Below are 26,468 nucleotides of genomic sequence, written 5' to 3' on the forward strand. Positions count from 1 at the left end.
GTCCGGAAGGCTGGGCTGTGGAACACAGACTCCCCTCCTCTACTGACTCATGCCTGCCAGCCAGGGGTGTTAGTGGAATCTGAACCCAAGGCCACACTGGCTCTGTGTCTGGTGCCCTCAGGCCACCCTGCTTGGATTTATGTTGGGCCCCTTCCCTTGCACGTGGCCCGTCCTGCTGTGACCTTGTGGGGCCAGATTTCCTCCCTCCATAATAGAGTGGAAGCCTTTCCCGTGATTGGTAACAGACCTCACCACACAAAGATAAAACGTTTTCGGGCAGGGACACCACAGCTGTGTATTGTAGGACACAGACCAGGCTCCTTCTTGGTTCCAGCGGCCTGACCCATATTTGACACATGCCTGGCACAGCCATCCAGAATCCAGAGGGCGGGGAAAATAGAAACCTTTAGCCTTGTCTACTCCATTCTTTGGCTCTGACCCACATGCCTAGGCTGTTCATCTGACAGGTCAGCTGGGAGCCTTCCTTCACGCCTGCCTTCCGGCCAGGTTGCTAGGAGACCGGACTCCCTAACGATCACCACCTGAGGTTCTACCCACTCTTTGCACTTGAGACCTTTGTTTCTTCCTCGACAAAGAAATACATGTTTCTGAGGCTGGGTCTGGAACATGGGAGTGAGTTTCAGATGCTCCCTCACCTTTATGAGAAAGTATTTTCTGCCAGGTTCAGCCTTATGTTCAAAGCTGCTTCCTAGAACTTTTTGCAGTGATAGGAACATTGTTTCTCCTCTATTCAGTGTGGCTGGTAGCTGCCATATTGGACAGCGCAGCTCAAGTGGGTTCCTGAGAGGATGAGGGTGACCATGCCTGGATACATTCAAGACAAGGTCAAGATAAAGTGGTTACTTGTGGGGCACCATCCTCCACTGTCCTTGCTGGGACCCCTGTGGATAATTGTCAGATGCCATTGAGGGAAATTAACTTTTACAAGCCGCTTGTACTCCTTATGCTGTGTTTTCAGGTTCTCCTGATTCGTAGGTGCAACGATCTCCCCGAAGTTCTAGCTTAGCCCCATTTTATTAGCCTGCTTTGTTGACATACTATTATGGCTTAATTATTTTTTCTCATTACTATATTGTTTTTCTATTTATCATCTTAAAGGGTTGCTTAATATCCCACTGAGTTAATTTGACCACTGTCTTACTGTTGAACATTTAGGTTCTTTCTGGGTTTTTTTTTTTTTGCCATTGTTATGGACTACGGTGACCATGCTCCTAGTACATTTCTTTTGTTGTCTTTATTTGAATAATTTCCTGGCCTTACTTTCTTAGGAATGAGGACTGATAGGCTTAAAAGATATCGTTAAGGATTTTAAAACCTATTGCTGGCTTTTGTCTTTGGAGGATTGGATCTGGGCGCCAGTCGGTTATCCGACTTTGGCTCAGGTCACGATCGCGCAGTTTGTGAGTTCCAGCCCTGCGTCGGGCTTGCTGCTGGCCGCACGGAGCCCGCTTCAGATCTTCTGTCCCATTCTCTCTCTCTGCCCCTCCCCTGCTCACATTCTCTCAAAAATAAACATTAAAAAGAAAATCTGTATTTTTTTTTTAATTTTTTTTTTAACATTTATTTATTTTTGGGACAGAGAGAGACAGAGCATGAACGGGGGAGGGGCAGAGAGAGAGGGAGACACAGAATCGGAAACAGGCTCCAGGCTCCGAGCCATCAGCCCAGAGCCCGACATGGGGCTCGAACTCACGAACCGCGAGATCGTGAGCTGGCTGAAGTCGGACGCTTAACCGACTGAGCCACCCAGGCGCCCCATGAATCTGTATTTTTGTCAGTAATGAGTATACCCATTTTACCACCCTCTTTGTCACCAGTCCTGGAAGTGGTCATTCCTTGTTTTTGTTAATTTAATAATTATAAATCTCTGCTTTTTTGGAGGAGGGTTTTGGGGGCGGAAGTATCCCCTGGTTTCTGTTGTCTGTGGCCTGTTAGTAACCGTGTTTTCCACTTGGGGCTTTGTGTCCTGGGTTATCAGTGAGGTCCTCGGAGGGGCCTCAGTGAAGATCACTTTGTAGGTCTTGGTGGCCCTTTTGAAGGTGGCCCTTGTTACACGTGTGGTATGTGGTGAAGTACCTCCACAGATACCTGTTCTCTGCTGGAATACCCCCAGAGATGGCAAACCTACTTACTTTTTGGTGGCAGATGACAGAAGTCCAGAAGGGACTGAAAAGTCTAAGGGCAGACCCTGTCTTCAGGAACAGCTGTCTCCAGGTGTCCGTGGACCTCAGCATCTGCCCTCCTCCATTTGTGGGCCCTGCTTCCTTTGTCATGGCTTCATCCTCAGGCAGGGTCTCTGGATGAATGGCCATGTGGGCTATAAAACCCTCCAGACTCTTCCATTCTACCCGTTTAGCAACCCCAGAGAAAGAAAGAGCTTCTTTACCGAAGAACTTTACCGAAAACCCCAAAACAACCCCCAAACCACCCAGGTACAACCCTGTTGGCCTGCCTTGGGTCACTTGTGCAAGTCTGAAGCACTGGCGGTGACCGAGAGGGCCAGGAATGCGTGGCTGGGCCTGCGCTGAGCACTGGGGCCAGGTGGGCTCAGCCCCTCGTGAATCCCTTGCACCAAGAGGGAGGGGCAGTTGCCAAGGGAAAGGAGGGTTGTGAATCTGCAACTGTCCCAGACTGGACCCAGGTCACTGCATTCACTTTCGTTTCCTCATCCGCAGAGGGCACGGGGGAGTTGGGATTTAGGAGTGGGGGCTAACATTCTGGTCTCTGAGTTCTGTGATATCAGCTCTTTCCCTGGGGGAGGAGGGAGGGACACCGTGATCAGCCCGCAGCTGGGAGGGACGGGGTGGGCTGGGGGTTGTCCCCCTCAGCTGCTGCTTTGTGATGGACTTTCAGGAAGCCCCCGGCCCCTGAGTGGACCGGACCGGACTGGCCTGGCCTGGCCGGGCCCCTTGGGTGGGGCAGGGCTCCCTGCTGGGAGGGTTGTCCCCACCTCCTCCAGCCTGGGCGCCTGAGCCGCACAAGGGGGAAGATTGTTCCCGCCAAGGTGCCTGGGCCAGTAAACACAAGTGGCCACTGTGTGTCTGCTCTCAAGGGTGTGGGCTGAGGCGTTAGTCACTGCCAGCCAGCAGCGGAGGGCTGGGCGGGGGCTCCCCCACCCTTTGCTGGACCCCAGCCTTGCCTCAGCCAGTGGGAGAGATGGACGTCAGAGGCCACAGACAGCCACTTGTTCTTTATGCGACTCCTTGACTGTCAACTCCCACAGGTGCCCCATCCGCTCGGACCACCCATAGCTTTCCAGGACCTACCCACTCTCACAAGATGCCCTACACATCAGACCATGAAGAGAGCTTGGACATCATTCCCCCACCCTGCTACTGTACAGGGAGGAAACTGGGGCCCGGACAGGACCTTTGCAGAATTTGACCACTGGTAAAGAGGTCAAGAGCGTGGACACTGAAGCCACATAGACCTGAATTCAACTCCCAGCCCCGTTGTTTATCTGCTGTGTGTTCTTGAGCAAGTGGCTTTGCCTCTCTGAGCATGAGTTTTCTTACACATAAAATGAGGCTCTTCATAGTACCTCCCGGGTATAAAAATTAATTGAGGGGATCAAGCAGTGTCCTCTTGTGCCCTCTCTAGGCTCTATCGCTTCAGCCAGTTTCATTTTCATGAAATGTTTATGCTGGAGGCTAGCTTAAAGTGGGGTTTGGGGTTATCTCAGCCATCTCTGCTATTGTTCCGAGGTTGCATCTCATTGGCTGACGTGATCACATTCTTCTCCCTGAGCCATTCATGTTCTGATCGACAAGTGTGAGTCACCCACCCACTTCTAGAGTTGGAGGCAGATTCTGCTCCAGTGCATTTTAGGGACTGGGAATGAGGGCGGGTTAGCTCCCCCGAAGAAAAATCAGGTAGGGTGAGTTATGTCATGAGAGGGCCGTGATTTTTATTACCAGTGCTCCTTCTAGCAGAAACTGTCTTGTTCACTAGAAAAGGACCTCCTCTAGAACATGAGCTCAGTTAATAATGGTTGAATGAAGGAACAGGGAACAAGCTGATTTCTGGCAGCCTAGTGCAGTCAAGAGAACACTGGACGGGTCCTGGTACGCCTTTGAGCCTTAGTCTGCTAATCTGGGAAATGGGCATGATGGCGACCACCTGCCTTAATGGCATGTGGGCGGATTAAAGTTTGGTATTTTTAGTACTTAGCTGCCAAGCATGTTATCAGTTGTGGTCTATAGTCGTTTATCTTCAGCGATGGCAGGCGGAGCAGGGAACGCTGGGTGCCCCCCAGGGAGGGCTGGTTGGGAAGAGACTTGGAGTGTAGGCTCTTTGAGCAAGGTGGGCCTGCATTTGGATCTGCTTCCACTCCCCGCTTGCTGTGTGACCTGAGGCAAATCACCATGCCTCTCTCAATCTCTGTTTTCTCATCTGTAAGTTGGGGTTACTAATACTTATCTCCAAGGGCTGGATGGAGGATGAAATGAGAGATTCCATTTAAGGCCCGTCCTGGCACACGGTGAGCGCACAGGCCGTGTTAGCTGTTTTTATCATCAGCCATTATTACGTCTTCTGGCTCGGAGGTGAGTCGATTGCTGCCTCAACCAGACTTGTAAAGAATTTAATTTTGGCGAAGTCACTTTATGCACCACTACTGCTGCCAGCTAACCCCTTTCTGGCAGGCTCTGGTCTCTGTAATCCGAGCGAGGTGCTGGGCAGCGGGTGTTCCTCGGTGTTGACCCTGGCACCCGGCTGGAGGCCCAGCCCTGTGGTCAATGCTGCCTTTCAGGGTGACGGGCAAGGCAGGTTTTGTGCGCTCACGGAAAACGGTCCCTGCCTGGGCCTCCCTCACTCCTGGGAGAAAATACTGGTAAGGAAACCCGGGAAGAGGTGCCATGCAGCCTCCTTGACCATCTCTCAGGAGTGCAGGGTGAGTGACTGAGGGAGTGGCTTTTGCCCCGCTCAGTTCTCCCCTGTGCTGCTCTGGCTGGGGGGTTGGGAGAGCATGGTCAAGGTGGTTGCCGTGCTCACCCGGGCCCCACCTCTGGCCACCCCGCTGAGCTTTCCGACCTTCCTTCTGGTAAAGGAGCAGAGCGGGCCTTACCTCCTCTTCTGGGTCTGGAGAGGAGGGGGAGCGAGAGTGGTGTACAATGTGAAAGGGTGCTTTGATGGTCCTCTTGCGGGCACTTAAAAATCAGCCTTACCGGAAATGAAAGGGCAGGTACACAGTCAGGTGTGAGAGAGGGAGTGAGTGTGTGCCCGCGTGAGTGAGCACCAGAGCACAAGCACCCAATGGCTGAAATCGTGAGTTTCTCGGGTGTTCTCAACAAGCTTTCACGACTGAGTTTATAGGAGCGGCCCCCACTCAGGTGGGGCGAGTGAGCAGGTGGGTTCTAGCACAAGGACTGACACTGGGTTATGGCCCCCTGGGAAATTCTGTCTCCCCGCCCCTTCCCCCACACTCGGCTCCTGGGCCTCATGAGGAAGGGACTGTGTGGAGGAAGGGTGTCCCTGCCGAAGCGCAGACCTGGGAGCAGGCGTCCAGACCGGCCCTGTCACCTCACCTGTGTTGGGGACTCTGCTCAGTCTCCTCGTCTGTGCATGAGATAGTAAGAGCACCAGCATTGGGGGGTGCTTGAAGAGATAAACGAGTTAGCACATGTTGGAGTGTAGACTAGTGACCTTGATCAGTGGGAGACCATTGTCATCACTGTGTGGGGCCCTGGGGATTTTGCAGCTCTGTTAACAGAAACAGTTACTCACACAGAGAATAAATTTGCAAATGAGCTCAAAGATTGCCTATTGGCATCACTCCCTTCCACAAGGTTCCCTGGCGGGGTTTGCCGCCCCCTCGCAGTTACCCCACCCTCCATGAGCATGCCCTCTAGTCACTGGCAGTAGAGGGGTGGGTCTCTGGCTGGACCTTGAGGCCACGGGATGGGCCACTCTGTCTCTGCGGGGAGGGTGCCCTGTGCGGGGCTGGCCTGGGAGCTCTCTCGTAGGTGTCTGTGGGCGTCTGGTCTTAGGGCTTCTGGTCTTAGGGCTTCTGAGTTCTGGAGATGATCAGAGACCTTGTACAGCAGTGGAAAGTGCACAGGGTCTTGGAAGTTAGAGGACCCAGGTTCAAATTCTGGTGCCACTATCCTAGTTCCAGCCATGTCCCCTCTCCAAGCCTCTAGAATGGGGACACTGAGGTGCTGGGTACTGCGGTGTCGTGTGAGGTGGTGCTGATGCTCATTGTCATCCTTGGGGGTGCTAGGCATGCAGGACCATCTGGGCCATCAATCACCACGTCGTGGGGCCGGTCAGAGTTGTCCTAGGAGGTGAGCGTTGTGTGTGATACTGTCCTCAGGAAGCCACCACAGTGGAGACCACCAGGGCTGCTCGTGGAGTCCAGAAGAGCCCGTTTCCCGTGTGCTTCCCCACAGATGGCTATTCAAGGGCTCCAGATGAGTGGCCTGCTTCCTGGGCCCGTGTTGTTGGAAAGTGTGCTCTCTCTTTTTTTTTTTTTTTAATTTTTTTTAACTTTTTTTTTTTTTTTTTTTTTTTTTTTTTGAGACAGGGAGAGACAGAGCATGAACAGGGGAGGGTCAGAGAGAGGGAGACACAGAATCTGAAACAGCCATCAGGCTCTGAGCTGTCAGCACAGAGCCCGACGCGGGGCTCGAACTCACGGACCGTGAGATCATGACCTGAGCCGAAGTCGGCCGCTTCACCGACTGAGCCACCCAGGCGCCCCAAGTGTGTTCTCTTAAAACACCCGAGCCCATGCAGCACAGTGGGTGAATGCTCCCAGCGGCCCTTGAGGGTCACGGGGCCACTTGAGGGCGTGTGGGTTCTGTTCCCTTTTCCTGGGTACCAGCTCCCCGTGGGTGCGGTAGCTTGCACTGTTTGCCTGGTTCTTTCTCTCTTGCTCTCAGTTCTTAAAATTGCGGTAAAATATGTATAACCTAAAACTGACCATTTTGAGCCCTAAGTGCACAACTCATTGGCATTACGTACGTTCACAGTGTTGTACAACGTTCCCCCCCTTGTCCGTTTCCAGAACCTCTTCGTCATCCCAAACAGAAACTCGGTGCCCGTTTAACACTAACTCTCCATTTGCCCTGGTGGCCTCGATTATACGTCCTGTCTCTGAATTTCACTCGTGTAGGTATCTCACATAAGTGGGATCATACGATATTTGTTCTTTTGTGACTTGGCTTTTTTCATCGAGCATGAAGTTCGTCCTGTTCTAGCATGCATCAGAATTTCCTTCCTTTTTCTATCCAGCAAGGCTTTCATTCAGGATAGGAGAAATACAGTTTCCCAGACAAAAGAAAAAAAGAAAGAAAGAAAAGGATTTCCTTCCTTTTTAAGGCCAAATAACATTCCACTGAGTGTATATTCCACTTTTTTGTTTGTCCATTCATCTGCTGATGGACATGTGGCTCATTTGCACCTTCTGACGTCAGTGGGTAGTGCTGCCGTGAACATGGGTGGACAGATACCTGCTCGGATCCCTGCTGTGAGTTCTTTTGTATCTCTCCCCAGGAGTGGAACTGCCGGGCCACGGTGGTTCTGTGTTTAACCTTTTGAGAAACCCCCAAACTGTTTTCCATGGTAGGTGCACCATTTTACCTTCCCACGAGCAATGCTCAGAGGTTCCAGTGTTTCCACAGTCTCACCAACGCTACTTTTCTTGCTTTCTTTTTCTTTTAGATTTGATTTTTAAGTAATCTCTATACCTCATGTGGGGCTCGAACTCACAACCCTGAGATCAAGAGTCGCATGCTCTACCGACTGAGCCAGCCAGGTGCCCCTATTTTTCGTTTTTCAGAAAATTAGAGGGGCACCTGGATAGCTCAGTTGGTTGAGTGTCTGACTCTTGATTTAGGCTCAGGTCGTAGTCTCAGGGTCATGGGGTCGAGCCCTGCTTTGGGCTCCACACTGAGCATGGAGCCTGCTTGGGGTTCGTTCTCTCTCTCTCTCTCTCTCTCTCCCCCCCCTCTCTCCTCCCCCCCCCCCCCCCCCCCCCCCGGCTCATGCTCTCTGTCTCTCTCAGAAAAAAAGAATTTTTTAGCCATCCTTGTAGGTGTGAAATTCCCTCCCTCTTTTTCATCAAATAAACTGTTGTTATACTGGGGAGATGCATCTGGGAAGCACTTGCACTGCACTTGGTGGGGACTTAAAACCTCTTTTCATTTTACTTTTAACGTGTGGGAAATATGCAAATACACATATGAAACGTGCCTGTTAATGTTTTAAACAACACGCAGAGAGTGAAGGTGCCCTTTAATTCTCCCCATTTTAGGCACCTTCCTAGCCTGCTGTCAGGCAGCATGTTTCCAGAGTTTTCCATGCATTTATGCAGTTTTCCATTAAATTTTTTAAAGTTTATTTATTTAAAGAGAGAGAGAGAGAGACCGCATAAGCGGGGGAGGGGCAGAGAGAGAGAGAGGGGAGGGGGGAGAGAATCCCAAGCAGGCTCCACACCATCAGCGCAGAGCCCTATGTAGGGCTTGAACCCACGAACTGTGAGATCGTGACCTGAGCCGAAACCAAGAGTCAGATGCTTAACCGACTGAGCCACCCAGGGGCCCCACTTTTCCATTGTTACAGAAAAAGTGTCCTACCACTTGATTGTTCAGTGACTTGGATCTCTTACTGAACACAACTTAGCAATCTTTCCCTGTTGGTGTTTGTAGGGATACGCGATTCTTGTATTTTTATTTATCGCATAGTGTGGGTATGTCGTACTTAAACAACATTAGCATGAATCGCCGAACACCGGTTTTCACACAGGGCTGTCCGAGCGGCTTCTGGGGCTCGGTTTCCTGCCGGATGTGCCTCGCTGACCTTCTTTGCCTCCACTTCACAGGCCAAGAACAAGGAGACGGGTGCCTTGGCTGCCGCCAAGGTAATTGAGACCAAGAGTGAGGAGGAGCTTGAGGACTACACGGTGGAGATCGACATCCTCGCCACCTGCGACCACCCCTACATCGTGAAGCTCCTGGGAGCCTACTACTATGACGGGAAGCTGTGGGTAAGGGCCGCCTGCCTGCCCCCTCCTGGTCCTTGTGGCCCGGTAGGCCGGAGCTAGCCAGGTTCACAGGTGCTCTGCTCTTTCTTAGTGTCTGCTTTGAGGGCCGGGGCCCGGGTAAGCAGAAGGTGAGGTAGGGCGGCTCTAGATCCCCTCTCCTTCCCTTTCTACAGAGCCTCCCCACTTTTGGGGGTGGGGGCAGTGGTTTGAGCAGGAAGGAATTCTTTTTGGATGGGAGAGGGGCAGAGAGAGAGAGAGACAGAATCCCAAGTAGCCTCCATGCCCAGAGTAGAGCCTGACGCAGGGCTCGATCCCATGACCCTGAAGTCATGCCATGAGCCAAAGTTGAGAGTTGGACGCTTAGCCGAGTAAGCCACCTAGGCGCCCCACGGAATTCTAAGGCTTTGCCACTTACGAGTTAGAGAATCCTAGGCAAGCTCTTAACTTCTCTGTGCCTCAGTTTTCCCAACTGTAAGATGGGAGTAATAATAGTACCTGGCTCATTTGGTTATTACAGGGATCAAATAAATTAACTCATGATCGGTGTTTACAAGTGTACCTGGCAGGTGCAAGAGCCTGGTGACTGTCGACTGACGGACTGTTCGTATATGTTATATTATTTACAATAGCGGTGTCATTACTGTGGCTGCTGTGTGGGGATTCTCTGCAATGGCAGCATCAGAGGAGGGGACCCCTTAACACCCCTCATTCTCTGCCCAGGAGCCTCATGGCTGGATGTGCGCAGTGCGGGCGCAGCTTCAAGCCCCGCCTTCCAAACCCAGCCTCACTCCCTAGCCTCTCTAGAGAAATTTTGCAGGCTCCCTGCTTTTCATAGGACATGTCTGTCCTGCAGAATGCTTGTCCCATGGACGCTCTTCTGGGATGAATGCCTCTCAGTTTATGAAACCCGGACTCCCTAGAACATACGTGTCTCTTCAAACTATTTTTCAGCAAGCGTTTTATATGTAGAGCAACGTGTTTATGTTCCCAAAACTCCGTTCAACAAAATCACGTGCAGGAAAAGTCTCCTGTGAATTCTAGATGCAATTGGAAGACTGTCAGAATCACACGTAGATGTTTTGCAAAGACATCCCAGGGGTTGGCAGGACCGGGCACCTGCAGAGGTGCTGGAGCTGAGAGAGCTAGCCCAGGTCCGTGTTGCTGCGCACAGCAAGGTTAATGATGATTTCGTGGTTACGAGGGGGATGTTCTCAGTGTTCAGCCTCCTATTGTGATAGGTTATTATGTGTAGAGAGAATTACTATGTTTTAGTTATATTTTAGGAAATTAATGGAGAGTTTGGAGTTGATGTGCTTTTTAATTTTTCCCATTTAAAATAAGGGGAAATAGAGGCGCCTACGTGGCTCAGTCAGTTGGGCATCTGACTTTGGCTCAGGTCATGATCTCGCCATTCCCGAGATCAAGCCCCACAGCGGGCTCTGTGCTGACAGCTCAGAGCCTGGAGCCTGCTTCGGATTCTGTGTCTCCCTCTCTCTCTCTTCTGCCCTTCCCCCACTCATGCGTCATCTCTTTCAAAAATAAATGTTAAAAAAAGTAATAAAATAAGGGGAAATAGACCCTAGGTTTTTTCTTTCTGTACAAGATACCTGATTTTAGGTACAGACTACTGATGCTTGATGGGGAAATCTGTGTTTCATTTGAGAAAAGGGTCCTGCTGTTTAAGAAAAACCAAAGGAGAGTTTAGGGAAACCACTGTCAGAATTTATCCCTGTCATTTCACAGAAGTGAAGGAAGCCAGTGTCTGAGGGGAGTGAGAATGTGGCCCCCTGGCCCTGCCCAGAGCTCTGTCCACTGAAATGCCTCCCCTTCCAATCCTGGATGGAAGCCAACTTTCATTTGCCTCTCTGAGAGTCTCTTTGGGGAGCCCCTTGGATGTCACTGGGGGGATGAAACCACCACCACTGACTGCTAGATGCAGATTCCAAAGCCTTTCCTCATCCCCTGTCTCCAGGCACCTTGGGAGGTGAGCGGGGTGGGGACACAGGTCCAGAGAGGGCGGGGCCTCTTGCTCATGGCCACGTACCTGAACCCGCTTGTTTCCTCTGTCCTGTTCATGGAGCTGCTTCTCAGAAAGTTCTTTCTTTTAAGAAATTAAATACTGTATCTATGATCCCTGGAGAAAAATGAGAGGCTACAGAAAAACAAAAGAAAAAAAATGATTAAAACCATTCAAAATTTTGTACCAGAGATAACTGCTGATAAATGTAGAATATATTTTTCTAGGTTTCTAAAATATATACATATATGTACCCATGCCCACAGGTTTTTTTAAAAAAAAGAAAAATTGATATCATACTTATTACTTTGCCTCTTACTCTTTTTATTTAAGGTCTATTAAGAACAACTTTTCATGTCAGTGGGGGGACACTGCATCTTCATATTTGGTTTTTCTGTAGAATTCCGTCTCCTGGCTGTGCCATTCTCTATTGTTGGGCATTTAGGTTGCCTTTTTTTTTTTTCCTGTTATAAACAACTTTGTGATGGACCTCTTTGACTTTTTTTTTTTAACGTTTATTTTTGAGACAGAGAGAGACAGAGAATGAACGGGGGAGGGGCAGAGAGAGAAGGAGACACAGAATCTGAAACAGGCTCCAGGCTCTGAGCCATCAGCCCAGAGCCCCACGTGGGGCTCGAACTCACGGACCGTGAGATCGTGACCTGAGCTGAAGTCGGACGCTTAACCGACTGAGCCACCCAGGCGCCCCCTCTTTGACTTTTTGTATGTTTGTCTGTGCCTCTTTAGGAGAATTTTTAAGCTTTTTTTTTTAATGTTTTATTTTTGAGAGAGAAAAACAGAGCGTGAGTGGGGAGGGTCAGAGGGAGAGAGAGACAGAGAGAGAGAGAGACAGAGACAGACAGACAGGGACAGGGAGACACACAATCCCCAGCAGCCTCCAGGCTCTGAGCTCTCAGCACAGAGCCTGACATGGGGCTTGAACTCACAAGCTGTGAGATTGTGACCTGAGCTGAAGTCGGACGCTTAACCAACTGAGCCACCCAGGCGCCCCTCTAATAGCTATATTTAAAAGAAACAGATGAAGTTAATTTAAATAATATCATTTATTTAAGCTGGTATATCAAAAATATTATTTCGACAAGGAATCAATAGAAAAATTATGAATGAGACATTTCACTTTATTTTTCATTCTAAGGCTTCAAATCCAGTGTGTGTTTTACACTTATAGACGTCTCAATTCAGGAGCTACATTTTCATCAGAAATCTATATTTAGATGTCGTAAAATTTACTGTTGACAAAGTAGATTCAGTGTTGTCTCCACATTCTTAAACGTTTCCTAGTAACAGAATTGAGTGTCAGATTTTAAATTTAAATTGATTACAAGTGAGTAAAGTTCTACATTAGCCGCATTTCAAGTGCTTGATAGCCACGTGTGGTTAATGGTACTGGCTTGGACACTGTCGACAGTGCAACTCTGGAGGTAGACCCAGGGCCCAGAAATGAGGGAGTGCAGGAAACGCTGGCTGCCCTCATGACTTTCCTTGGGTTTTAATTTTTTTTTTTAATGTTTTATTTATTTTTGAGACAGAGACAGAGCATGAACGGGGGAGGGGCAGAGAGAGAGGGAGACACAGAATCGGAAGCAGGCTCCAGGCTCTGAGCCATCAGCCCAGAGCCCGACGCGGGGCTCGAACTCACGGACCGCGAGATCGTGACCTGAGCTGAAGTCGGACGCTTAACCGACTGAGCCACCCAGGCGCCCCTTTCCTTGGGTTTATAACGGCCCCTCCTCACCAGCATCGCTCCGGTCCCCAACCCCTGCCCTGAGCCAGATTTTGGCCACTGGCAAAGTCTTTCAAGGGTTGGGTGTGTTTTCCTCTAGGTGTTTGGGAGTGGGAGGATGGGACGATGGGAAATTTGTAACAGTCACCTCCCGAGGAGAGCAGCCCCGACGTGTACCGTCTGCCATTTTCTGTGGTATGAACATTCCCGCTTTGGTTAATTTCAGGCTACAAACACCATGTCGCTAACAGAGTTGGAAAGAGGTTTGCAATGGTATTCCATGATAAAGTATTTCTGCCGCAGATTTAGTAGATGTAAATAATCTCAAGTGCATAGGTGATAGTAGAATGTGGTACAGTCATTAGGGAAAGGATAGGTCTTGAGTGTTTATAATATTTGTTTTCAACGTAAGTCCAAAAATTATAACGTTATATAACTTCATTTTTAATAGTGGTTGTGTTTAACAGCTGGCTGATGACAATTCCTGAAAATTTCACAATCAGTTTCCCAAGCCAGTGAATGCTTGCTCTGGCATACCACTGGAGCCAGACCAGAGGAGTGTTGACTAAGCCACGGGACACTGCCGCCGGGTATCACACAGCCATCCTCTCATTTGAAAGATGAGACAACTGCAGGCCAGACAGGGTCCGGGATTTACCTGAGGTCACACAGCAAATTAGTCACAAGGCCAGACACACGGAAGTCTTCAAAGACCAGGGATGAGAGAACCTACTCGTGTTAACGCTGCTCTATGGAAAGCCCTTCCACGGCTCCCCAGAATATATTCCAAATCCATTACCCAGTACACAGGCTGTGGTCTCCCATCAGCGGATGCTTTCCCAGACCTATTCTAAGCCCCTTGCAGGCGACACCCCCAGACCTTTGCTCATCTGGTACCCTCTTCCAGGCGTGCCCTTCCCATCGTCATCTGTGGTCAACGAGAGCATCACTGCCTCCATGACGCATTTTCACTTCTTCCCTGTACCTCTAGGTGGAATGTATCTCCTCTTCCTCTCCTCTCCGCTCCATTTCTTTTCTCTCCTTTTACCAGGCATGTTTTACCACAGTTACCAGTCTTGGTGTCGCCTCCGGGAGACTGGGTCCTACCTTCATTCTGGTCCAGCACAAGGGAGGGATTGGAGGTCCAGGCCGGTCCCCTCAAGACAGCTGAGGCGGGCGTCCGATTCTTGATTTCGGTTCAGGTCATGATCTCATGGTTTGTGAGATCGAGCCCTGTGCTGTCAGTGTGGAGCCTGCTTGGGATTTTCTGTCTCCCATTCTCTCCCTTTCCCTGCTGGCGCGCGCGCGCTCTCTGTCTCTGTCTCTCTGTCTCTCTCTCAAAAATAAATAAATAAACATTAAAAAAAAAAAAAAAGACAGCTGAGGTGCTTGGGGCCAGCCCTGCCCTGGGGGAGTGAAGTCCCATAAAGCCGATGTCCTAAGGTTGACTTTGGGCTTTGTTCAATATCCTAAGGTTGACTTTGGGCTTTGTTCTCTATCTAGGGATAGCTGGTAGGGAGGAGGGAAGGAATCTGCATTCCTCTAAAGCTTTTCTTTGTGTTGAGTGGAAGAAGGTGAAGGTGGCTGGAATCCTGCTTTCGCACCTGGTGAGCATTTTCAAGCCCCTTCTGATCAGTTCCTGAGCACAGATCTTGCTTGGCCTTTTTGACAGACACAAACCCTGAGTTTTGATGTGTTACCTGTTCACCCCAGGTCCTCCAGCCTTGGCCTCTACGAGCGTGGGTGATGCCGGGGCAGTTAAGCCTGCAGCCCTGGAGGACTGCCGCAGTCTCCATTTAGTCATTTAACCAAGTCTCTGTCGGGTTCCTTCCTTGTGCCGAGCCATGTCCCGGGCCCTTTGGATACAGAAAGTGATGCAGGCAGGTTGGGTCCGACGACCCAGAGGGGGTCCCACAGGACTAGCCAAGAGGGTCCTTGGCTTGGTGCAGGATGGAAATCAAATGCAAGCCAGCAGGAGGTGAGGCCTAAGGACGGGGCAAGCCACCTTCAGTGTGTGGTCTGGGAAGCCTCGAGGTGATAGCTGAGAAGGAGCCAGTGGAGGGAGGACTGAGGTTACATCAAGTGGGAGTGTGTTCACTGCGTTTAAAGACAGCGAGGGGCAGTGCCTGGGCTGGGTGGGAGGAGATGGGGGTCAGGAAGGTAGGAGTTGCGATCTTATTGTAGGTGTTGGGAAACCCCTGGGGTGTTTCAAGCAGGGCAGTGCCTGCCCGCTTCTTAGCCAGTCTGAGTCCCTTTGTACCTCCTCTGTGCTGGTCACATGCATTTGCTCCCTTCCCGGCCCTGCGGTGTAGGAGCCAGGTCCAGTCCTGTCTCTTGGTGCCAGTGTGGATCTTAGCTAACCTTCAAGTCTCCATCTGTTCAGCACAGATGGAGAGGATGATCACAAAGCTTATCCTGTTGTAAGGATGAAGTGAGGCCTGCAGGTCAGGTATGGGCAGCAGTGCCTGGCACAGAGTGTGTGCTTAGTTAATGCCCTTGTCCCTCTCTCCCCTCTCCTCCCAACCCTTTTGGCCCCATTCCCCGGATGCCTCCTACCTGTAGTTTCCTGCAGCTCCCTCTCTCCTGGCTTCTCTGCCTTTTGCCTGGCGAACCTTCTTGAGGCTTCGCTGTGATTTTGTCCTCCCAGAACAATAAGAAAGGTAACGTTAGGGTTCGAGGACGACACCGACAGAGGGAGGAGAGGCCTTTCATGTGCACACAGCAGGCCCTGCCACCCTGGCCTGCCCTGGAGACTCGGCACAGGTCAAGTCCAGAAGTCCCTGTGTCCCCAGGTTTCACCTGGTCAGAAGGTTTTGCAGTGAGTTTATTGGCCCAGCAATGTCCTTGCTGAGTATCAAATAGAGCAGTGACTCTTCTGCTTGCACGGGAGGTCTGTACCATCATGGAGTCTTCCTGGGTTTTCCCTGGGTGTGAACAGACTATTCTCAGTGCTGAATATCTATGGTATTTATAGGGTATTCTCGATAGGGCTGCTGCTTCCACAGCTCATCTGTTCGGCTACTGCTATAATCGTTAACCTTCTATTTATTTTGAGGGAGAGAGAGAGCATGAGCATGAGGGAGGGAGGGCCAGAGACACGGATTTCCAAGCAGCACAGAGCCCGACATGGGGCTTGAACTCACAAATCATGAGATCATGACCTGAGCTGAACTCAAGAGTCAGATGCTTAACTGTGACTGAGCCACCCAGGTGCCCCTCACTCTTTTTTTTTTTTTTAAGTTTATTTAATTTCAAAGGGGGCGGGAGAGAGAGAGAGAGAGAGAGAGAATCCCAAGCAGGTTCTGTGCTGTCAGTGTGGAGCCCAAGGTGGGGCTCGAACTTAAAGTGACGCACTTTCTAGAAATTAAATACATGTATTTAAAAAGAAACTTTCAGGGGCGCCTGGGTGGCTCAGTCAATTAAGCGTCCAACTTCGGCTCAGGTCATGATCTCACAGTTCGTGACTTCGAGCTCCACATCGGGCTCCGGGCTGACAGCTCAGAGCCTGGAGCCTGTTTTGGATTCTGTGTCTCCCTCTCTCCCTGCTCTTCCCCTGCTCACGCTCTGTCTCTCTCTCCTTCAAAAATAAATCAAAACATTTTTAAAAAATTAAAAAAAAAATAAAAAGAAACTTTCATCTTACTACCCTACACGGGAAACTAGGAGCCACTTGTCATAAACAGAAATAAAAGAAAATAAATCAATTGTGTTGAATTCTAACCTGATCCCTTTGCCTGCCAAAGCCTCAGCCTGGGTACTGCACTCCCTGTTAAAAGGAAGTTGTCACAATGGGCCTCTTCAGCACATTAGTACTGACTTCCCACTCCTAATGTGGCCCGCAGAGTAGCCCCATGGACTCTGGTCTACACTGGGGTTTGGGTCATTGTGTGTGTGTGTGTGTGTGTGTGTGTGTGTGTGTGTGTGTGTGTGTGTAGTTGTCCTGTACATTGTAGAATGTTCAGCAATGTCCCTGCCTCTACCCAGTAGATTTCTAATAGAACCTCCCACCTCCCACCTCCCGGCTCAGTTTGACAACCAAAATGTCTCCAGATATTGCCAAATGTCCTGTGGTGCGGGGGTGGGAGGCAAAATCGCCCCCCCCCCCACCTTGAGAGCTACAGGTCTTTGCCATTCAGTCTTTTGCTGTTGGGGTGGAAGGGTATCTACCATGCCAGATGGGCCACGAGCCAGGGCCCCTCACCTGCATGTGAAGCCTTGGAGAAAATTGCAGACTGATGACCTCAGGCCAGATTGGGCCTGCGGATGCTTTTTGTTTGGCATGCGAGATGCTTTTAGAAATTTGCTGCTAGCAATTTGTCAGAACATTCTGGAGATGTGGTTGTATAGGCTACCTTTCTGCGTGGTGGCGATTGCCTGGGGCCCCCACAGACAGGGATGTGCTCTCCGATTAGCCTCAGACCTCACTGCTCCCTGACGCATTCCCGATACTGAGGTCTGTTTGTCATTGGGGGGTACTGCTGTCACTTCAAGTAGAATTGAGAGGAAACATTTCTCATCTCGCATCTCTGTCAAAGCTGAGGAAAGTAAGGACAAACAAGAAGATTGTGTTCCTAGAAAAATGTTGAGAGCATATGTATATCTTTTTATATATGCAGCCTCGTTTGCCCCTGAAGTCACCAGACCTGGTGAGCTCTGAAGTCAGGACTTCTGGCCTAGGGAGTCCAAAAATAGGCTTGTGGGGGATCTGTGAACTTCCTGAACACGTATGCCAACTTTGTGTGTGTGTGTGTGTGTGTGTGTGTGTGTGTGTGTGTGTGTAGTACCCAGAAGGAATGACTAGGGGCTTTTCAGAGAGTGACTTCTTGTCTGAAAGTAAACATTCTGCAGAGAGGAAGTACAGGTCCCAGGGTCACAGAGCAGGGTGTGGGTGGAAGGGGCCCACTGTCCACACATGTTCATATGACCACATTTCATCGGCCAAGGTTTCTGTGGCTTGTCGCCTTGGGCTAGGAGGCCAGCTGTTGGTTGCTGACAGAGATTGCATATCTGGCCTTAAACAAGCCAGAGCTATAAAGAGAAGGTGATGTTAGAAAGTACTTAGCAGGGGCGCCTGGGTGGCGCAGTTGGTTAAGCGTCCGACTTCAGCCAGGTCACAATCTTGCGGTCTGTGAGTTTGAGCCCCGCGTCGGGCTCTGGGCTGATGGCTCGGAGCCTGGAGCCTATTCCTGATTCTGTGTCTCCCTCTCTCTCTGCCCCTCCCCTGTTCATGCTCTGTCTCTCTCTGTCCCCAAAATAAATAAACGTTGAAAAAAAAATTAAAAAAAAAAAAAAAAAAGAAAGTACTTAGCTCTGTGTACGTCTAGAAAGTTGCTGGGTGTGGCAGGAGTGCTGGGCTGGTATCAGGAGACCTGAGATCTCCCCAGATCCGAGACCAACTGGCTTTGTGACCGTAGCCAAGCACTGTCCCCTTATCTGTGCCTCTGCTCCCCGGCCCACAGTGCCAGGGGCTTGGAAGGGTTGCTCCCGAGGAGGTCTTTTCTTTCTTTCTTTTTTTTTTTTCAACGTTTTTTATTTATTTTTGGGACAGAGAGAGACAGAGCGTGAACGGGGGAGGGGCAGAGAGAGAGGGAGACACAGAATCGGAAACAGGCTCCAGGCTCTGAGCCATCAGCCCAGAGCCCGACGCGGGGCTCGAACCCACGGACCGCGAGATCGTGACCTGGCTGAAGTCGGACGCTTAACCGACTGCGCCACCCAGGCGCCCCAGCCGAGGAGGTCTTTTCACGTACGTCAGCTCATTTTGTCCTGACCTTTGGTTCCCTGAAATCTTGAATTCTGCATTCGCGGGCATCAGTGTTGTGGGCCAGGACCCCTTTCCACGGGCTGTAGGGTCCTGGCCCCCCTGGAGTAGCCTGGCATTCACTAACCTCTTCTTTCCCTCTGGGTGGGGTCTGTGCGGCACCCACTTGTCTCTCTCTCTCACACACACACACACACACACACACACACACACACACACGCAGTAGTACCTGAAAGTCTCTGCACAGGCTTCTCAGTCCTTTGAGGCAGATGTGTTATTACTTTCTTGCCATTCCCCTTGTTCAGCTAGAGTGCCCTGAAACTTGGGGAGGGAAAGCAGCGGGGGGAGGCTTGTAGCTTCTTGGAGTAGAGGATGAATCAGGCAGGGGGGACGAGAAGGAAGAGTCAGCAAAATACCTGCCCTTTGCTGGGCTCTTTCATGATTATCTCACCGGATTGTCCCAAATCCATGGGATACAGATGCTGTTACCTCCATTTTACAGATGGGAAGACAGGGTCAGAGAGAGAGAGAGGGAGAGAGACTTGTCTTGACTCAGCCAGTTTCCAGCCCAGATCAGCTAGGCCTCAAAACCGTGCCCCTCCTGGTGCCAGCCCTGGGTACCACTGGGAACAGTTCAAAGGATACAGTGTGTGACCCCCCCCACCCCCCCCCCCCCCGCTGTCCACCCGAGGAGCCCCTTGTCCAACAGAACATGTTTGGCAGTGTCTGGTGGGAAAGAACCTGTGGCCAGGCTTCTACCTCGGGCACAGTAGACCCCCCCCTGGTGCTGCTGGGGTCCCCTGGCTGGGAGCAGGTGGGGTCATGCGGACGTGGATGGACAGGCTGGAGTAACCTGGGGCCACCTGGAATCTTGCTGTCGGGATGGCCAGGCTGGGCTCTGTGTATCACAGTCTCAGGAGCAAGGGTGACTCTGTAGTCCGGGGATTTGCCCACCACATTCTCAAGCACGTCCACGTGGGTTTTGTTTGCTCTCTGACCCTGTCGGGCGGCTGTTGTCCCCTCCTTGGTCCTCACAGTCCTTCAGCCCACCAGGCATGGGCCTTGGAGTCACCCAGACCTGGGCTGCAGTCCGCCCCCTGTGCTGCCGTGTGACCCTAGACGTATCTCTTCATGCTTTGGAGGCTCAGTTTCCTCATCTGGACGTTGACGGTGATGATACTGACTTCACAGCCCTTTGTCCGGGGTCAGAAACCCATCATGTCCCAGCTGGCGGATAGTAGGAGCTCAGTGTCAGGCACTTAGCTAACGGGTCTAGGTGGGCAGATAGATGTGTCAACCAGGCCCACAGGCTGCATCGAGGTCAGGCCTTTTCAATTTTTTGAAATAGCGTGAACCTTCATAAATTGACATCTTTCACACGAGAATCCAGGTACCTGGCTTGGCTTGAAGGGTCAGCAGCTCCGGCCACATGGGCCCATATTTCTGCATGGCCCTGTGAGCTGGCTGAGTGTAGCTGCCCCATAGCTGGGCACCTGCCCTCCTGCGTGCTGCTGCCCCTGCCCAGGCAGCATTTATGCTCTGCCGGGCCCCGAGGGGACAAGTGATTCCGGTCCTGGGTGGGGAAACGGGCTTATGGGGGGCTGTGGGGCTCTCTTCTGTGTGGATTGCTGCCTTCCTGGTGGTGTCCCTACTGGGCTCTGTCAGAGCGCTTCCGGCTTGCGTTGTCACTGAGGGGACCTTTAACCCCTACAGCTGTCACACGGTCTGTGAGTCCCTGTCGTGGTCACTCCTGTCTGTGTCTGCTGTTCCACATCCACAGCCTCACGTGTCGGGACCGAGACCTCCCTGGAGCAGACGGGGCGGCCACACTTCATTCATGTATTCATTCATTCATTCATTCATTCACTCATTCATTCATTCACTCACTGGCTTGTGGCTTCCTCCCTCCCTTCCTTCACCAACAAATGTTCACGGAGCACCAGCTGTGTGCCGGGCACTGTTTCTGGTGAGGGCACGGACACAAAGCCCTGCCTTCAGGGAAACTCCACTCTGGGGGTGGCTTGGGGAGGGGACAATAGACAAAATGAGCATGGACCACTAATCGGGTGTCAGGTGATGGTGTGTGCTGTGAACAGATGGGCGCTTGGACTTGCCTGGGACACCCAGTGTTTTTCCCCAGCTCCCTGCTGCTCTGAATAACTGCTCCTTCGCCCTCTCGCGGGGCACGCGCTGGTGGGGCACACGCTCCCCAAGTGCATACAGCTGGTGTCAAGGACAGTTAGTGCACTTGCCGAACGCGCCCTCGGCCTTCTCACGTCACCCTGTTTGATCACTACCTGGGAGGCAGGTCCTACAGCTCCCCCCACTTGACAGATGAGCAAACCAGGCTCGGAGCTCTGGACGTGCCCCCGGGGTTGTTCTGTTAGTGTCAGAGCCCGAACTAGAACCCAGCTGTGTGTGACTCCAGTCCTGAAATCCCGTGTTCACCTTAGTTTACGAGGGAGTATTGGTTCCTTGGAGGCTTGTGTCCCTCAGGCAACGAGTCAGGGAAGGCCAGCGGTTGTCTTAGGTAGTAAGACCTGAATGCCCACCCTGCACCACTTTCCTGGATCTGCCTGTTGTACTTCATCCCCCCCCTCCACCGCCCCGACCCCTTTGTTTCAAATCCTGCTTGTCCCTTAAGGACCATCTCACATGCCACAGTGTTTAACAAATTTAGTTGAAAATGGGGTCTCCTACCAGGCAGGCGTTTCCTATGACCCTACTCACTCCATGTCTCATGGATTTGGGAGGCCAACTCCTGACCCCTCCCTTCTAGTCACTTCCCCCAGGGCAGGGCTATGGCCCTGCCTCGTTCCTCTCTATCTGCAGGAACCCTGGTCGCAGCTGGCTTTAGGGAATGGTGGCTGGGCCGACAGATGGTCAGAGGGATCAGAAATGTCTTTGCAGACACACTAGAGCTTGTGTCTCTCCCCAGGGGCTGGAGGTCCAGTTTGCATCTGCCCCGGAGCCTGGTTCCAACCCTGAACTTGGCCTCTCCTGAGTGGTGTGTGAGGAGGGCGGTGGTGATGTTGGTGGCCATCATAATGATGACAGTGGCTCTCGTTTGTCACGTTCTGGCTAGGTGCCAGGCACTGTTTGTTAATTTTACGCTCTGATCTCATTTAATCTCCCAAGATTGCTTCAGGGCATGGATGTGTTGCCTCATTTTACAGATGAGCAAATGGAGGCTCTGAGAATGAAGGCCTGTAGTCCTCCCGTAGCGGCCTGCGGACTCAGGCTCAGGGGCTCTGATCCTGAAGCCAACGCTGCTGACCTCCGGGCCAGGAGGAATTCCTGGATTCGAATCCCCTCCATAGCACCCCACAGCTGTGCGCACTTGGGCCAGCACATGAGGATGTGGAACCACCTCTGTCTCCTCATCTGGTGATCCCACCCTAGGGATTGTGGCAGAGGGGCCATAGAATGTGCTAGACAGGCTTGGAAGCTCGCCAGTCTTCACTCCTCCCCTTTGCCTTGGCAGAATTGCACCTCTACCCCCAGGAACCCCAAGGTCATCCCCTGTGCTCTAGTTCACATGGGCTCAAGGGGAGCCCGAATTCCTTCCCTTGGCTTTCTGTGAATGTGGCGGGTGGGGCTGGGGGTGGAGGAAGGAGGCACTGCGTTCCAGGGAGGCCTTGTGGGTGTGGGCTGCCCCACTCAATGGCCACATTGTTTGGCCCAGAGCTCAGAGGTGCTGAGGTTCTGGGGCTCCACCTACAGGGACAGGCGGCCCAGAATCTGGAGGAGACATTTTTGTGTTGACTGTTTTGTTTTCTCGTGGCTGCCCCACGGACCTCTTTCCACAGGCCTCTGTTGAGTAACCATCTGTGCTGATGGGGTGTCCCCCTGCCCAGGGCACGGTGTCTCTCAGAGCAGGGAGGCCTGGATGACTGTAGTACCTATCTCCACATCCCTGGGAAGAAACAGCCCAGAGGGACAAAGGGCTTGCTTGAGGCTATAGGCCTCAGCTCTGTCTTAGAGTCAGACAGACCTGGGTTTGTGTCCTGGTTCTGTCCCTTATGTGCCGAGTGGCTTTGGGGAAGCCCTTTCCCCACCAAACCTCAGTTTCCCCGTCTGTGTACTAGGGATAAGTATTACTGCTCCCAGTAGAGGAGTGCTTAGTACAGTGCCTGTATGCATTAGGTGCTCACTAATGGCAGCCCTCATCTCTACTGTCTTGGGTGGCCGGATGGCGGGGGTGGGGCTGGCTTCTGTCTGGCTTTCTTTGCAGAATCTGGCTGTCGGCAGCGTTAGTCACCCTTTGGTTGTTCTGCCTGATCTTTGGGCATCTTAACGCCACTGAAATGTTTCACTGATATTTATTCATTCATTCACGGATCCCTTGACACATGATCTGTGTATACAACCTAGCACGTGATTCATCTATGATCACGTGCTAGGTTCAGGATCTGCTAATGGATGATATGAATGGACTTTTATAAGTACAAACTACTATTTATTTAATGACAAAGTGACTTTAGTCACTCCCCTTGAACTCTGAAAGGTCAGTGTTGCACATAACCTTATGGTTGTTAGAAGCTTCATTTTCCAGATGTGGCAGCTGAGGATCAAAGCAGGAAAGGGGTTATGATAGCTCCACGAAGGACAGTGGCAGATCGGGGACCGTGTCCAGACCTCCCGGCTGGACAGATATATGGCTTCGTTAATTTTAGTCCCAGGAATGTTGCCAGGAATGTTGCCAATGTTTATTTATTGACTGCCTTTTGTGTACTTGGTGCCCCTGTTGGCTACAGGGGAGGCCAGAGAGGTGAGGGGACCCAGGCCCAGAGCAGAGTGTTGACGTCTCCTCTCTGGCTTGAGCGTGCCTCAGTTGTCTCTCTGGGACTGCCAGGCTGTGGCAGTACGGGCCAGATCCTGCTGGTTGGCCCTGCTGCCTGTGGGCTGTAAAAGTTAATTTCTAAACCCTGTGGGTGGTCCATGCTTGCTCTTATTGGGGCCGGGACATCCTAGCTCCCTTATCTCTGGGTGAGCAAGCTAACTTGGTATGTGTGAGCCGACCAGTGGGGCCCAGGGAGAGCTGAGCAAGGAGAGAGAGGGGCCCTTTCTCCGACCCACCCAGAGGCTGTGACTCAACGCTTTTTGCTGCTTCCCCCTTGAGGCCTGAGGAAGGAGGGGTGGGGTGGGGTCACCAGCTCTCTTCCACCAGAGAGATGAACAGAGCCGATTGTCACCCAGATAGGGTCCCAGTTCAGGTCCTGGCTGTGCCACTACTTACTTCATACATTCACGGTCTTGAGATGGTGCTGTGTGTCCTCCTTGGCTGGGGAGGGACCAGCTGTGCCATCACAGATGCTTCCATGCACTCAACCGTCCCTTTCCTGCATGGATTGTCATGGCCTCTTGTGCAGCCTCCCTCTCTTTCTCTGTGAATGGAATTAAGCCCAACCAGAAATCTTCTGTGGGTTTTTTTTCTTATTCTGGTTTTAGTTTGCTTTTATCAAAAAGAAAAGAAAAAAAACCTTTGGGGCGCCTGGGTGGCTCAGTGGGTTAAGTGTCTGACTTCAGCTCAGGTCATGATCTCACAGTTCGTGAGTTCAAGCCCTGCGTGGGGCTCTGTGACGATAGCTTGGGGCCTGGAGCCTGCTTTGGAGTCTGTGTCTCCTTTGCTCTCTGCCTCTGCCCCGCTCGTGCCCTGTCTGTCTCTCTCTCTCTCAAAAGTAAATAAACATTTAAAATATTTAAAAAGAAAAAAAAAACCCTTAATCACAGACTAATCTTTCTGAGCCTCAGTTTCCCCATATGTAAAACGGGAATAAAATATCACTAACTGCTAATAACAATTGGTAACATTTATTGAGCATTTACTTACTGTGTGCTAGATAATGTTTTAAGTGCCCGGCATACAATATCTTATTTAATCCTCACAATAAGCCCCACGAGGTATAGGTATTTTTTAGGATACCTACCTCGATTAGTGAGTGGAAGATAATCTGTGCAAAGGACTTGGCATAGGGCCTGGCACAGAGTAAGCTCTTGATTCCAATTAAATGTCATGGATGGGGAAACTGAGGCTGACCCCAGGTCACAGACGTAGGTAAAACAGCTGTGTTCGTGGGGGTTTCTTTGTGTGTGTTACTTAGAAAGGCGGAAATCACCTTGGTATTGATGTTTAGCCCCGAAAGGTGGATCTGGTAGAGAGGAGACATTTTTAATTCTGGCCCTATCAGTCTTATGGACTATTGAGTCGATCCTTTGCACCGCTCCAAAGAAGGTTGTACGGTAGCCATTCCCAGGCCGGAAAAGGGAGACGTTACTTCTTTAATTGAGCTGTGCAGGTGCGGGGCTGGGTACACGACCGCCCCGACACCCTGCCAGGTGGGCTCATCACCCAGACACGTAGATTGGTTTTCTGAATGAAACTCCAGGTGCACGAGGACTGTTTCTCGCTGCTATAATCCCAGGGGCTAAAATAGTATAGGTACAGGGTAGGTGCCTGAGAAATCCGTGGATGAATGAATCAACGAATGAATGAGTGACTGGAGAGGTGACCTGGCCTGCCAAGATCACGTAACGAGGCCGTGACCCCTGTGCCGTGCTGTGACAGCTGCTTAATCTAAACTGATGGGGAGGTAAACACAGGTTTCCAGTTTCCTTTGGCCTGCAGCCAGAGAAGAAGCCGGCAGCTATGGGCTGTCCCCCATCCGGCACCCCCAGCTGTGTGTATGGGCTGGCGTCTCCAGGGAAACAAAGCTCGAGAGTGCTGAGGAGGGAGACCAGTCTCGGTGAGGGCACTCTGATGAGAGGGCCTGGAAAAAGCAAGCGCCTCCCTTAGCAGAATGTGCGACTTGTGTCCAGGCTCAGGCAGCCCCGCCTTTTTTTTTTTTTTTTTTTTTTTAATATTTTTTACTTTTGAGACAGAGGGAGACAGAGCATGAAGCGGGGAGGGTCAGAGAGAGAGGGAGTCACAGAATCTGAGACAGGCTCCAGGCTCCGAGCTGTCAGCACAGAGCCTGACACGGGGCTCGAACTCATGGACTGCGAGATCATGACCTGAGCCGAAGTCGGATGCTTAACCGACTGAGCCACCCAGGCGCCCCAACTCCGCCTTCTTAATGCAGGGCAGCTGCTGCGAGCAGCCCGGCTCCCATGGCCAGGGTTCAGATCCTACCTCTGCCAGCTGTGGGTTCCAGGGTAGGGCGGGAGGGGAATGCCTACCTTACAGTTGAGGTGAAACCTTAAAATAAAGGTACTCAGGTACCAAGGAGCTGCCTGGGGGGGCTCAGTCAACTGAGCATCTGACTTCGGCTCGGGTCATGATCTCGCGGTTTGTGAGTTTGAGCCCCGCGTCAGACTGGCTGCCGTCAGTGCAGAGCCCGCTTCGGATCCTCTGTCTCCCCATCTCTTCCCCTCCCCTGCTTGTGTTCTCTCTCTCAAAAATAAATAAACGTTAAAAAAAAAAAAAAAAAAAGAAAGATATTCAGGTACCAGTAGGGAAGATGTCTGATGCGTTGTAGGCCCTCCCCACTGGTTGGGGAAGTTGAGCCCAGGGAATGGAATAGGAGCTCTTTAGTCAAGCACCTGGGTCATGTCCTGGCCTCACCTCTTATTAGTTGGGGACCTTGACAAGTTACTGAATCTCTCTATGCTTCAGTTTTCTCATCTGGAATCAGGGATGACGGACAACCGCCTGAGCACCAAATCTGGCCTGTCCCCCGTGTTCGTAGATGAAGGTTTGTGGGCACAGAGCTGTGCCCATTTGTTCAGGTACCATCTCTGGCTGCTTTCTGGCTACAAGAGTGATTTGCATGCGACAGACACCTTATGGCTGCAGACCTGAAAGCATTTACTATCTGGCCCTTCGCAGAACAAGTTTGGCAGCCCTTGATCTATAGAATGAGGATTAAATGAGAGACTGAATAAAGGGCCAGAGAGGGCCTGGGATGGGGCTTGGCACACAGTGTCAACAGCCTTCTGATCC

The 26,468-nt window shown here is 51.4% G+C and overlaps 1 protein-coding gene across 1 annotated transcript in view; it reads left to right on the forward strand.

Annotated features, from left to right (window-relative positions):
• STK10 (serine/threonine kinase 10) overlaps positions 1-26,468 on the forward strand; it is a 117,516-nt gene that overhangs the window by 16,464 nt on the left and 74,584 nt on the right. The window contains exon 2 of the mRNA XM_043596003.1: positions 8,843-9,007. Within this exon, the coding sequence (XP_043451938.1) occupies positions 8,843-9,007 (165 nt within the window). The remainder of the gene's footprint in view (positions 1-8,842; positions 9,008-26,468) is intronic.

This window comes from Prionailurus bengalensis, chromosome A1, assembly GCF_016509475.1.
Source record: "Prionailurus bengalensis isolate Pbe53 chromosome A1, Fcat_Pben_1.1_paternal_pri, whole genome shotgun sequence".
In the NCBI taxonomy this organism is placed as follows: domain Eukaryota; kingdom Metazoa; phylum Chordata; class Mammalia; order Carnivora; family Felidae; genus Prionailurus; species Prionailurus bengalensis.